Source organism: Antrostomus carolinensis, unplaced genomic scaffold (genome assembly GCF_000700745.2).
Source record: "Antrostomus carolinensis isolate BGI_N321 unplaced genomic scaffold, ASM70074v2 scaffold15820, whole genome shotgun sequence".
Classification (NCBI taxonomy): Eukaryota; Metazoa; Chordata; class Aves; order Caprimulgiformes; family Caprimulgidae; genus Antrostomus; species Antrostomus carolinensis.
The window spans coordinates 2,560-17,743 of NW_010290720.1; the positions used below are offsets into that span (position 1 = coordinate 2,560).

Genomic DNA, 15,184 nt, shown 5'->3' on the forward strand with positions numbered 1-15,184 from the left:
GAAGTCAAAAGGTGAACACTGTCCTCTGAGACCACAGATATGTATTCTGGGTCACAAGAGTGAAAGAAAATGTAGTTCAAATTTAAGCCATCTCCTTTCACTGCTTTCTGTTACACCCTCACTGAGATCCCAACCAGTGGGGGGTTTGGGGGGCTTTTTTTGGTGTTTTGTTTTTTTTTTTTTAAATTGAGCCTAGATTCCCAACATACCAAAACCAATAGTATTACCACATGTTGCAGCTGGATATCTAACACACAAGTGATTATAATGCATTGCAAGAGCATCAGCTGTATGTTAGTCCTCATACAATTTTCTAAAGGCTTGGCTTCTTTGTTTTTAAAAACAAAAATGTCACATTTACTTAAATTTATGCTTTAGGGGAAATCAATCCAGAAAGAAACTGTACCAAACAAGCAGCCAGGGACTTCATATACAGGTCTGCATGATCTCATAGTGGCTTTGATGAATGGCTGTGACTGGATTAATCTTTAATTAAGATAATGAAATAAGAATGTGATTTGCCAAACATGTCAAAGTGAAGCTTACAGCTCTGAACAGAGTCAGTGTATAAGAAATTGATATTGATTCCCTCTGAACCAGGTTATTTTCTTGTGATCGATTATGTGGGGAGAAAAAGAGACAGTTATTTCTGTATTTTTCAATTTTACAATACTTACAAAACCATTCCCATCTTCATCGAGGAATGGGTATGCCTGCAGTAGAGCATTGACAACAATGTTATATTGCTGGCTGTTTGGATACCTGTGCAAACAAGATGGAGAGGTAAAAGAAATAGTTGGTATTCTAGCCAGTATTAGACACTGTCTGGAGTCAATACTGATATACATTAAACCGTCTGTTTCCAAGACTCTCGATTCCCCTCCAAATAGCAAAGGGAACAGCTTTAAGGTTTGCATTAAATCCTCCTGTTTGACTTCAACAGGTTGCAGCCCCTTAGCCTCCACTACTTAAGCAAGCATATTAAAGAGAATGGCTTTACATCCATTTGAAAATTGACTTCTGCAGCCAATAGGTAATGCTCCCAAATAAATCTAACAATGTTTACTCACAGTGATCCTTCTAGGTATTTTGTCATGTCTGCTTGCAAAAATTCAATAATCCTTATTCTCATACTGTGATCAGGGCACTTTTTTTCTGCTAATATGCACTTGACATCATAAGGGAAGTCTGGCAAAGCATAAGAACTTGTCCACTGCAACGTCTTGTATCTTGCAAAAAATGATTTCAGATTTTTTCTGTAAAAGAAAAGATTACATCATCATGATCACGTCCTTCTATGGGAAGGCAGGCAAGAAGGAAAGAAAAATACAAGCAAAAACTCAACACAAAGCAAAGTTATTGCTATAGAAATTCAAGGCTTGTTCTCTCTAAATAAAGAATACCTACAAAAGCTGCATATGGGATGAAGGCAGTTGTTATCAACACAATGGCTGGAAACAAAGCAGGCACAGCTCCTGTCCCAAGAAGAGCCATCAGCCCTATTTACAAATGTCACACCTCACCTGGGATGAGCCTGAGGCAGGATATCACCACTGGCTACCAAGTGCTTCCTGCCTCCAGAGAGCCCACCAAACCCTAATTCTGAAGGAACACAGGGAAAAGTAGAGATAAATTGAACTGGAAGTCAATCAAGACTCCACTTAAAAGGTGGAGTGGTTCTGGCAGCCCTAGACAGTTTCCCAGTCATAGTGGTCCAGACTTAATAAAATAAAGACATTTCAAATGAGAGGTGCCAAAGACAACTAAAAGTCATGTTCATGTTCTGTGTGTGGCATCACTGCAATTTATGTTTGCTTTAATATAAGTTGCACAGAGCAATTTGGAAACTACTAGCAGACTTTTGAAATAATTTTAAAAATAAAATGCTGTCATTATAGATGACAAATATAGATGCTTAAATGGTATAAATATACAGATATCCATATCTGAATTAATCATCTGCACTACCTTTATATTCACTAGGGAGAGAGAAACACCACTGAAGGATGACAGAACAATGAGAAGACAACTAAATCAGACCAGATGTTCTCTCTCATCTATTTCTTTCCACTAATTATGAAGGAAATTAAGATAGTTACCACAGCTGTTGAAATCTACACTATTTATGTCTCAAGTTAGGAACCTTCCACTTGGTAGGTGAAAGCTCCTGCACAGAGACTTGTGGCTGGACTAGGCATGCTCTGGTGTCCCTTCCAAGCTGCTCTAGATTTTGAGTCTGTGAAAGTTACAGAGGGAAATACTGCCAGACGTCAGTCAACATACATAAGTTTTCACTAGTAAATGTCTCTGTGGTAGCCTATAAACAAAAGCTAGGTATACAAGTAAGAGTTGTGAAGAGTTTTAGCAAGGTTTTCATTGAGAGGTTTTGCTATCCAGCCTCTTTCAGATAGGGATGTAAAAAAAAAAAAAAAAACCAAAACCCAAACCAAAAAACAAAAAACCAAACATGGTAGCCAGTAGCTTTAGACTGGTAAAATCAACTGCAATACTAACGGATGAGCATTTGCAATAGCTTAGTTTATACCACTTTGAAAGATTATTACATATCTGGGAGGCATATTATTTTAGGCCCCTATAGTCATCATTATATCCTCAATACCTTCTTGAGTAGATTAGACTATAACCCTCAACTTTGTTGACCTGGTTATGCTGCCACACCATCTTGGCATCTTTTAATGTAGGTTGGTAGCTTGTAGGCTGGTAAAAGCTCTACAGCCATGATACAACTTTACCAACCCCAGCACTACTGGAAACTGTGATGCAGTGCTGAGAATAAATAGATAAATAAATAGATTTGGGTACTGTCATCTGATCCTCATAGCAGCACTACTGTTTCCCCATGCAAAACAGGTACAAAATGGCCAAGACTGCTGTCTCTCCAAGCTCACCAGATTTTTTAGGACACAGATGCTTAACAGTAGATGCAAACTGTAGTGAACTTCTATTAGTACTTTATAGTCTCAAAAGAAGGAAAAGCTGCGCAAGAAGTGACAAACATATCCACAAAGACAAATTCATGTCCTATTTCGGTGATAAATTAATACACAAATTGGAAAATAAAACTGAACCCAGATTCTGAAATCCCTTGGAAGTCCCTCCTTATGCAAATAAAATGCAGATGTTCAATGTAGCATCAATGAGGAGCTCTGCAGCCTATGAGTTTGAATCCTGTACTTTCACCAGCTTTACTGATGAAAGTCATGCAGTAGACAAGCTGCAAGCTACTACATGCTATTTTCAACATGCTGTATTTAAAATAGCTTTAAAAGGTACAGAAGTTTAAAAAGTGGAGTAATTTGTAGCTGAGCAGCACTGAAATTCCTGTTGTTGCTAATACCAGTGAAGCTGAATCACCATTTCAAAAAGCGGAACAGTTTAACAGGTTCAGTTCAGACAAATTGAACTGTACTCAGTTATTTGAAGAAAAAATTTTCTTGGAGTTGGGATAGCATGGAGGCATGGTAACTCTCCCTTCCACATTTGCCAGTACAACAAAAATATTCCAAATTCCATTTCTCTTCAGCTTTACCCAACCCAGAAGATACTTCCTTGCTGTCCAAACAAGATCCAAAAATTCCTTTAGTCTCCACAGTGCAAGAGATTAAATATTTTACTAGCTTTTGCTGAAATCACCGCTGTGGGCAGTCATGTTAAATATGTATAGTAATATTTTACAATAAAATACAAGTTTGTTTGAAATAAGACACAACTCCACACTAAACTTTATCCCCAGAAATGCTCACATGCAAACTTGTTTAACTAAAAGAACAGCTCAGTTAAACTGTATGTGCACTGTGATTTATGCATACAGCCTAGACCTTCCTTGATTGTGGAGAGCAGCAATACAGCTAGAGATTTAGGTCTAAACATATGTAGCCTGATTCCAACCAACCCTCTCTGGTTTTCTAGCTAACCAGAGAGAGATAAGATCCAGATCCCAAAACACAAATTATTACATCTTTTATTTTCTCTCAGTCTTGAGACATTTGATGCTGCAGCCAAATCAATCCAATGGCTAGCTGCTGCCAAAAGGCGGTAACCCTCTCTCCCCACTGCCACATGTCTCCATGCCTCTCTTACTGGTACTGCACTTGAGGTCAGCAGAGCTAGTGCAAGATGTAGCAATGGTTGCCATGGAAGCCTCTAACCACGCAGCAAGTTACTTCAAGGAACTACAGTGTGATTAAATTCTTCATTTTTCTTCTTGGCTTAGTGTTCTCACTGTTTAGGTCCCCAAAATAGCTCCCCATGAGGTGAGACAAATACCAGCGCAGAGGAAGCAAGCTGGTCCCTATGTTCAGCTGCAATATGGAACTGCATCCTAAGAAGCATCTCCTCAGTAAGGACACAACTAGTCACGGAGCTTTTGGCCACTCAGCTTTTGCAGATAACCACTTTATTTACTGCACTAAGTCACAGCACTCTTTCACACAGCTGTGTCTTTCTTTGGCTCCTTTACAGCCTTACACTGCTGATGCACAGCACATTTACTGAGACATGAAACTATACAACAACATAATTCTGGGAGGAGCCATTTTTTTCCTTCAGCTGGCAAAAAACCAAAAAAACCTAAAACAAACAAAAACCCTAATCAACCAAAAAAACCCCACCTATTTGAATTATATAACCCCTAGGATCCCTAATCCCAGGGAATATCTTGTTTTACTACAAGAAAGGCAAAGACTTTACACACTTGCAGCATCACCCAGATGGATGAAGGTTTTAGAACACAGTTTCAGAGCTCAGTGTCCTGTGCAACCTCATGCAGAGACACAAAACTGCCTGAATTATCTGTAACAAGTCAGTAAAAATAATCTTGGCATCAATACAGACAGCTCATTCAAGATAGCTGTGCAAAGTGCAGCAGAGACCTAGAAACAGGTTCAAACATGATTTTGTCATTTTTAAGCTTCTGAGCATACTGGTAGGAAGGATCAGTTTCCTGCATCTATTTAGTTCATTAAAAAAAAAAAAAAATGTTACTTAAAGGACAACTGAGCACACACATAAATATTGTGTGCTACATGCTTTTCTCATTGTATATCTACTGAAGTCCATGAGTCTATGGCAACCATTGCTACATCTTGCACTAGCTCAGGTCCCAGTTGCTCAGAGGACATCACAGCTGAATAGAACCTTGTTGACATCAATGGGCTCCCACATTTGGCGTGTCCAGATAAAACTCAGCACATGAGAGGAGCCTCAGTAGCTTCACATTTTTCACAAGTGAAGGTCTAGCCTTTCACATGTCTACACCAAACATCAATAAGAGACTCCTATCTGATGATTTGTAGGGTCGAAAAAAGTCCATGTCTACAAAGCCAAGGAAGAAACAGAAGAGAAAAAAAAACCCTGGAGCTTGCAGATGTGAAGGAAAGAAAAAGTCTACAGTCATAGAAAATGTTCCATTTCACTAACAGATGTATTATATGCCTTCAACTTTACAACAATATTTAAGGTTGTAAAGGTTATTTCCATCAAAAGTTATGACAGATGATGAAATACCAAAATAAACTCTTTCCTCTTTCAATAGTAGGATAAAATAGGGCTCTTTTTACTATTCACAGTTCTGACATCTGTGCCCGAGATTCTCATGCCTTTCCCTTCATGTGCTTCACTGCTGTTTCCTGCTTTCCAGCACAAATGCACAGTTTCACAGTTATTCCCTAAAGCCTGAGATTTGTAGTCGACCTACCTAGTACTTGATGATGTCTTTTACTTTTTCAGTTCCCACTAAACATAGGGGCAGGTATCCTTTAGACTGAACAAGAAGTTACCCGCAGCAGTGTTAGCTTCAGCAAGGCCCAGGAGCCGACAGGCCCATTTCCCAGAGCAGCTCTACCAGTTCCAGCTTTTCCTGCAGTATCCTTGCTATAGAAATCATCGCATTCAGTACAAGCAGGAAGTTACAGACAAAATTAATCAGCTTTAAAGAAAGTCTGTGAGATGCAAACACAACCTTCTAGAAGGAGTCAAGATTTTTTGTCAGTTTCCATTCACAAGCAAAGGCTCTGCACTTCCATCTCATGCAAGGGCAGCAGCTGCAAGTTACAGACAGGGAGAGAGAAAATGCTTCATGGGGAATCTGACTGATAGAACTTGCACCTAAATCAAGCCATTGTAATGAAGCAGTGTTCATTTGCATTCACCCATGAAATATGTGTTATACTGTATCCAAAGAATTTTATGTATTTGGTTTTTATGACTTTGCTAGACCTTAACAAAGCAATGCAGTTAGTATCTCCTACAAATAATTTGTAATGCTTGGCTTGTTTCTGGTGTGGATGAAAGATTTAACAATTTTTTTCTCCTGCAAACTTCTGTGGAAGACTCAGAGCACCATATCAATAAATTCAGCTCTGCTGACCTCAAGTGCTCCAAAAACATGAGTCCAGTTTCTCTAATGTCCAAAACACTGAAGCAACAAGCACAGAGAAGATATTACTGTGTCTTCTAGTTTTTTAAATTTAAATTAGTATCCTTAAGCTCCCTGCTGCAATGACAAAGACATTAAATGCTGACCTAAAAAACAGTGCCAGAAATTATCGGAACCACGTAAATTGAAAACCTAAAGAAATTCCCCCAAACCTTGCAGAAAACAAACCCGAACCCACAGATATAACATTTTTTAGTGATGATGGAATAACAATTGAAGTGAAATTATCAGGAATCATTAAAATAAAAAAGAATAAATTATTTTTCTATTATGACACATCATTCAACAGGGGAATCTATCTATCTAAATAGCTTCTGAAGTATTCAGGCAAATTCATAGAAGAAAGATTCAATCAATCACTATTAAAATTAATGGGCTAGATGCAATTTATTGTTTTGGAATCCCTAAACATTAGTTGTTGAATAGATATAATCAAAGGAAGCATCTGATGTGTGTACTTCTGAACAAAACTGACAGTACATCTTTTCTTCTACTACTGACCACTATCAAAGACTTAACTTTTTTTTTTTTTCTTTGACTGTGGTTGCTTTTCATGTCCATATGAACTAATTGAAAAAAAGAGCACAACATCTACTAGAAATAATTCTGGTGCTTTAACATTAAGGTTTCTGCATAGAAACTAAGAACTCTTAAGTTACATAAAAGAGGCACAGTCCAGCTAAGATTTTTATTTGCGGGACTATAGCGGCATACGTGTATATATATACACATGTATAGAAGAAATATTTGCTTTCTTGTGTAACAGGAGTGAAATAATCTGAAATTATTGACTAAGCAACAATTTTTCAGGCTAGCTATTCTATATTTTTTTTTCTCCTCCTTTTCAAAGCACAAGCATGTGTGTCTGATAAAACACATTAAACACAGACCAACAGTACTGATATATAGGTAATGGGGAAGCAAAGGAAGGAGCTCTATAAAGATCATTAGAAGAATGACATGTCAAAACTAAAACACACCTCAGGTGCAGCTGCCTAGCAGTCCGTGCAGTTGCCTGCAGTCCGACCAAACTAGATGTGAGACTGCCTTAGCTAAGGAGATGTACAGCATCATTAACGTGGTTCCATGCTCTGCTCACCTTCAGTCCCTATCAGCAAGGTGTTACTAATTCAAAGTATTGCAATAGTGCACACCGGCAAGTGCCTGACCTCTTGAGAGCTTAGAATCATGGAATCATAGAATTGTTTGGTTGGAAAAGACCTTGGAGATCACAGAGTTCAACCATACCTGTCCACTACTAAACCATATCTCCGAGCACCTCATCTACCCATCTTTTAAATACCTCCAGGGATGGGGACTCAGCCACTTCCCTAGGCAACCTGTTCCAGTGCCTAACAACCTTTCAATCAATAAATTTTTCCTGATATCCAATCTGAACCTCTCTTGACACAACTTGAGGCCATGAAGACAAGATGTCTCCACTGAGTGAACGGACAAACAGTGGTTTGCAACCATGCTTGCCATCACGGACTTTTGACACAACTTGAGGCCATGAAGGCAAGATGTCTCCACTGAGTGAATGGTGGTTTGCAACCATGCTTGCCATCACGGACATCTTGGAGCTGGAAGCCAAGTTTATTTTCAAATAAATCTTCCAATTCATTGCCCTTGGCATCAGCCCAAATTTAGATGGGCACCAGCACCAGTGCTGTCAATGGTTTTATTGGTATATGAACACTTAGAAGGCCCAGGTTTAGCTGAGCACTAACCACATCTTCCAAACTCGCAGCAAATAGAGAAGTTCAAGGCTGTCAAGGCTGGCCAGAAGATCTGTTATCCTGCTGGTGCACATAAACCTGCTCTGAGCAAACTACTTCAAGGCATCCAGACAGTAAATCTGTTACACAACACTCAAGAGCTACAGAACACATCTTTATAGAAAGAATAAATGTACAAAGAAGCCTGTATCAGGACATCGCTCTTGAAGGAAAGCAGCTGGGCCATCATATTGGAAACAGTGAAAAATGTGTACATTAGGGATGTCATCTGATAAACAAACACCTTGAGGAAAGGCAGACAGGACATATAAACCAACCAATAAAAGGTTGGTGTTCACAGAAGTGTCGGGTATTTACAAGTAATGACAGCCTCTGTCTTAGCAACGAGATAAACACCAGGATGCCAGGAGCCATCAAACTGCTGCTACTCTGATACAGAAAAGCAGGTATAGGGGAAACGTATTTATTGAATCATCCTCTGTAGCTATCTTATTGTCTTCACGGAAGAACACTGCTTCAAGATTAATCTTCTTGGGAGATTAACAAAAAGACTGGCTGTTTTCACTTCTGTAGTTGCTCGTAAAAAGTTACTCCACTGAGCTAACCTGCAAACCTCATCTGGTTATACTTATGCACAATTTCAAAATTAAATTATACAATTGCTGCACCCACTTACTCCTCATTTTTTGTGTTTAAGCAATCTTCTTTGATATTTTTGTAATATTTAGTAATACAGAAGGGCATATTTAACACAGTTGTTAGGACTATCTACACAGGAAAAACCACAGAGAAACTTTGAGCCAACTCACCAGCACTAATAACCCATAAAAGCACCCACAAATTCATTTCAACAAAAACCATGCCAAATATTGAAGCTATAGTTGCATGGGTCTTTTGAGGAAAAATCATCAACAACAAAAAAATCCAAAAACACTACCCACAAAATTTCAAGTTCTTCTTTTTCAGTTTGGATTAAATGAATGAGGAGACAGAGGCTACAAATATAACCCTGGCGAAATATTGATCATTTGAACTGTACATTTAAATCAACCCCACTGAATTAAACTAACCCCTGGCAGAATTGACTCTAGAAGTGCTTGTATGAACTGCTCTGCCATCAAATAAGTGGGTGAGGTGGGAACACCCATTAAGGAGTAGTGGAAGTCATCATTGTTCTAAGCTGTTCTTCCAAATCTGGCCTTGCTGATAAGAAATGGGTACCTATCCTCCTCCTTCTTACTCAGAATAAGACAGTCCAGAGCATTTATTTGCAGAACAACTTCTCTGTATTACTACAGCTTCCCTTTCCCCATTAGTTAAGATGAGAGACTAGGTGAGAGAAACACATGCATAGAATTCGAACATTCCGAATTTAAAGCAATGGAAAAAAACCACTAGTTGATCTAACAGAAATGTTGATTAACATTATGCCAAAATATAAAAACCAGCCACTGCTAATCTGATGTGAAAAATGACTTTTCAGCACAGCACATAAATCCATAGACTGGAACTTAAGTGAAAAAACAAATCAACTAACCAACCCAGCTTTCAAATTTAGTATATTAGCAGAATAGACAGGGGGTTTACTTTTATACTCTAGGGTAAGAATCTATCATTATATAATAGTCAAAACAGCTTTTTCTGTTCTCATAATCAAATTTCGAAAACAAATGTCTTGTTCAACCCTTTACCACCTGCTTATAGCTGGCACAATCCCTCAAGCATATAAAACATTACAATTTTCCATTGGTTGTCAAAAAAATGCAGTGAGTACTGAAGGGAAAAGAAGGCAGGAAGAAAAGGGAAAAAACAAAATATCAAACCTAAACTCTATAATATTGCATTTATCAATGTGGGGCAAGTCATAGACATATCTAAACAGCAGCATTCACTTCCAAAAATAATATATAGCGTGGGATGAACCCAGTGCAGCAGTTAATGGATGCAATGGCCATTCAGTTCCATCCTCAGATTTAGTCAGATCAAACAGCTGTTTCAGAGAAAGAGACTTGCCAGCTTCTCATCTGATCTTTAAATAGAAGCCCTCATAAAATTTACTCAGGTCTTCAAGACTACAAATCACCACAGCTCCACTGACTTTTAGGACATCTAGTATTTCATTGAGAAAGGACACTTCTATTTACAGAAGCAGATGTCCCTCCTCTTCTGCTTCTTTGCCCCAAGGTGGATTGGCACTGCTTGCTGGTTTGCAGTCCCTTTCCCCTTAACAGGCCATTATGGGCCTTTGGAAGTTACATACTGACTCTCAGCTACAGTAGTAACCGAGAACATTTCCTAAAGCCAGTCAATTCTGGGTTACACTGATTCATACAATCCATTTAAAACTCTTTATACAGCACAAGGCAAATTACTCATAATTAATTAAAAATAAGCATCCTTTAGAAGCACAGGCTAAAAACCATAACTGCAAGATCATTTTAATGGTTTATTCTGAGGGTTTTAAGTGATTTGGTTTTGTTTCTTTGTCAATGATGCTGACAGGATCTTCGGGTTTGAGATTTTTTTTGTTCTTTTGAAGCTCATAGCTGAATTTTATTTTAAAAGCATTAACTATGTGATCCACTAAGCCCTTGCCTCTGTTCCCAAACAGCCTTACTCCTAACTCCTTGTTACTTTTTTTAAGTGATAAAATAGACATTTTTACAGAAGACCTCTCCTTATCTCAGAATATCTGACCAATGATGAAGCCATCAGTCAGATCTATGTGGGAGAAATTATAGCAGGCAGGAATAGAGGGGGATAATCACCAACAGAGAAAGCTTTACAAACAAGAAAACAATTGCCTTGAAAGAGAAACTAGACTCCTAACACTAACTGCCAATCTCAAAGGGGAAAAGTATGTGTAGGAAAAGGAAAAAAACCAAAACAAAACCACCAAAACACAAGGAAACCTGCACTCACCTTGCCTCCAGTTTTTAAGACAACTCATTTTGATACCCAAGGAAAGTGAGTGTGCAAATGGAACCAGCACGCCTACCTTCACATGTGCTATATTTAAAGTGCCTCAAGCACACAATTCTTTTATAGCCATATTCCACTCTGTAATGATTAATTTGTCAGACTGCTATTGAAAACACATCTGTAAAAGAGGATTTTTAAAAACCAGACAAATTAAGACAAACTTGTACCTTGCCTTCTGCATGAGGCAACACAAGATAAAGAGCAGGGACTGAGGATGAAGAGCAGAAAAAATACCATTTGACTAGTGCGTTCAGTTGAATCCTAGTAAGTTTCTGTTCTTGCTGTTTTCTAAATATACCTGACCAGGCCTCTAATAATTAGGATCACTTTTTATAAGGTATCTGTTAGTCTCAAACACTTCTTTTTGCTTTGTTCTGTCATTTTTTAAAGGTAAGGAAAATTTAGGAAATGCATTATAAACTCACTTTTGCTTTAGCACTCTTTGATCAATTAGTCCTTCTTCATTCTCAGTCGAACACAGATACTTTTTATGCTCCACAGGACCAGGAGAATTTAACATTTGTCTGCCAGTAGCCCTGGAGGGGGGAGGGAGAGCAAAGGAAGGAAAAAAAGAGGATTTTCACTGTCAACTTTTATGCAGTTTATGGAAAAGCAGTATTTTAGAACCCTAAAATACCAGTAGCAGAAATAGAAAAGGAGAAAAATTAACATACTGAATAGTCATGATTTTATGTGATGCTGATATTTCTTAAACTTAGTTCAATTATCAGACTCTGACAAGTTAAAAGGAAAACTGTAAATAAGACTGTCTAGCAATATTCTAATTAGTACACAGTTACAAAGCCCAAAAAAATAAACCTTCTTGGGGTTGCAGGATAACTGTAATCTCCATAGCCTGACATCTCTTAATCTCAGAGAATAACTCACCATTACAATATGCAAGGGGTGGAGTGGGGTGAAAGAGTGATTTACAGAGTATTGTAAGAGAGTTTCTATTCAACTAGAACCCTGAACACGTGTTTTTCTGGAGGTTAAATCTATCCTGAATGTTCAAGTCAGTTCTACATTACTCCAACTACCCTAGAAGATCCTCAAACACCACCTGATCTCACACCCTACTGCTGGTTATTTGCTCCAACTCCAGTTGGTCACTAGCACCAAAAGTTCCAGATACTCACTTTGCTATGTGCTTTCTATTTAACCTTTGTGTCTGCCTCTCTTCGTCATCATTTTCCTGTTATTTCTTCTTTTGTTGGCAGAAGCCAACATTAGTAGGTTTACCCTGCACTGAGAGAAAGGCAATGTAATAGTAGCCCCCATATTAGTTCTGCCAAGAATTCACAGCAGTTATCTTTTTTTTTTTTTTTTTGGTGGGGAAGGATGGGGGGGATATATCCCTTTCTGTACCTCATCTCTTCAGAACCTCTGAATTCCAAAGATGCTTTACAAACTGTTCCAGCCTCAGCTGCATTCACACATGAAAGGCTATTACTAGAAGTGACATTAACGTTTGCCAAGCTTATAAGGGGAGTTTCCACTTTTCATGAATCAATACATCTCATTTTCAGCTATCCAGTTAAAAGCAGAAAAATCCAGTATGTTCTCTATGCAATTCCTAGAAACAATCGAACTTGGAACTGGAAAGCATCTTGATATTTACCTGGTAACATCTGTGCGAGCTGCTCATATGCACATAAGCACAATTTCTAGTGCATGACTCAGAACACTTCCAGTGACAGACACAATACCCTATTTCCACATCCTAATCCAAACTGCTTGAGTTGTAAATCACACTTGGTGTCCTTTCACAAGTCCGTTACTTCCACACAGAAAGCATTCATCTACCATACTCAAAACTCCATGTCCAACCAATGACTTTATTTCCATTCCTAGCAGAGAGGTGAGCTGAGCACAACTCACACGCAGTGAGAAGAGGTTTTAGGGACACCAGGATAAAGCAGTGGGCAGCCAGGAGTGCACCAACAAGCACTGGGGATAGGATTCACATGAAAAAGACAATTGGCAAATACTACTGGCAAATCTTGGAAGCTCCACAGCAGTTTCAGCTGACCCAGAAGACTGCTATGATGCTGCTTTCTCCCCTGCCCCTTTGGCTGGGCAATGTCTTCTCCACCCTGGCACTGGTACTGGCAGGGTAAGCTAGTTCTGGGAACTGGCCTACCTGAGAAATAACTCTGCAAAAGAGAAAAGGTGGTTGATTTTCACCTGGACTCAGGCACTGCAGAAGAAGGGCTAGGAACACGTAGACTGTTTTCACAGTTGTCCCCTGACACTGTGGGACCACACACTCAGCTATGGATGCTAGTAACAGTGAACCTTAGTGTGGCAACTTTGCTTTTGCAACCAAGACTGCAGTTCAGCCTAACATCACTGAGCAGCAGAGGAAATGCAAGATCACTTCACATATATTGTGCACTTTTGGTTTTGTCATATGTTCTATTCTGCTATGTCAAAACTACTTACAAATAAAAAAAAAAAAATTACATTATGTCAAAAAAGTGTAATGTACACTTTATTCTACTCATGAGTCCTTGAATTAGGTCAAAATAAATTATTCTTACAGGATTTTTTTTTTTTTTAAGATGTACCAAACAGACAAAATCATTTCAAACTACATCACTTTGACAAGCACTCCAGAGTTACGAAGCAAGAGTCAGAGCTACCTGCATATGCGGCTACAGCTCTTAGTTTTATAATAAAATACTATTTTAGTGTAGGAGCTTTTTTGTCATTCTAGATCCCAAACTGCACAGAAGACCTTGATTTTCTACTCACCCTAAAATACATGACTGAATGCATTCCTTAAACATGCCTGAGTTTTCTTCTGTGGTCCTTGACTCTGACACAGAATTTTTTTCCGAAACAGCAGCTTCTTTACCTAACTTCCTTGTAAACAGAGGAATATCAGCATCTTATTTTCCAGGCAAGAAGCCTAGATAGGGAAAAAAAAAAAGATTTTTAAGGCAGATTATATTCACTAATATTTGAGATTTCCAGTATTTTATTGGAAGATAAAGTAATCTTCCTGCAGAACTTCACAGAAGAGCTGTGCCCCTAGAGTACTGCAGCTGCATGTTCATTGTGAGACAGTAAGGCCTAACTTGCACTTGTAGGACTTGAGAAATACACAGGGAACAGCCATACCTGAGAACAGCCCAGCCAAACATCCCTGACAAAGTCCAATACGACATCTAAATATCCAAAGCAGCATTCAAACTGCCCTAAGCAAAAGGATATACTTCGTTCTGAAACCCCCTGCTGAAATCACTATGTATCTACCACACTTTGGATGAAGTACAGAGCCCACCTACAGTAGTCTTCTTCACAGAAGACACCTGTTCTACCTCGAAAGAGAGAGCTTCCTATAATCAAGTGAGACAAGTCTACGATAGATCGTACATGTGGTGACACTGCAGAGCCCACCTACAGTAGTCTTCTTCACAGCAGACACCTGTTCTACCTCGAAAGACAGAGCTTCCTATAATCAAGTGAGACAGGTCTACGATAGATCGTACATGTGGTGACACTGTCTTCTTCTTTCATCCTCCTTCCCTCCAATGATGCAGGAGTATTTACCTGAGGGGTTTCATAAATACTTCCACAAGGACAAGAGGATGTATCTACGTGAGCAGTTTACTTCTGGTCAGGAGTGCAATCTGGTTGGAAATGACCCAATCATCACCATTTACCATGCTTTGGTTTGTATTGTGAAGTCATCTCAGAGTGCACAACCTGGACTTTTTGGATAAAGGCAAACACTACAGAGAATGCTCTACAGACCTGCTCCTACTGGGCTACTATTATGTACTAATGCAGGCTCAGTAGTAGAGTCCTTTCCTTCAAAAAAAGAGCATTTTGCAACCATGGCAAGCCATTCTGTACTGTCAGGATTTGGGGGCTTAGAAGGGACCATCCTGAGAGCTCTGGATGTTTCTCCCTAGCCAAGATAGCCAGAAAAAAACCATAACAAAACCAAACCTGCAATACTTCTAATAGATCAGAATGGAAGGGAAGGATTGGGGGG

At 38.9% G+C, this 15,184-nt stretch overlaps 1 protein-coding gene across 1 annotated transcript in view; it reads right to left on the minus strand.

The window, feature by feature from the left end:
- Window positions 1–673: 673 nt before the first annotated feature.
- Window positions 674–15,184, minus strand: part of LOC104529854 (sterile alpha motif domain-containing protein 3-like) — a gene marked incomplete at its 3' end in the record, with an annotated part of 16,201 nt that continues 1,690 nt past the window's right edge. Inside the window, exons 3-5 of the mRNA XM_010174279.2 lie at window positions 11,604–11,714; window positions 1,071–1,256; window positions 674–762 (exon numbers count right to left, since the gene is read on the minus strand). Of these exons, the coding sequence (XP_010172581.2) occupies window positions 674–762; window positions 1,071–1,256; window positions 11,604–11,714 (386 nt within the window). The remainder of the gene's footprint in view (window positions 763–1,070; window positions 1,257–11,603; window positions 11,715–15,184) is intronic.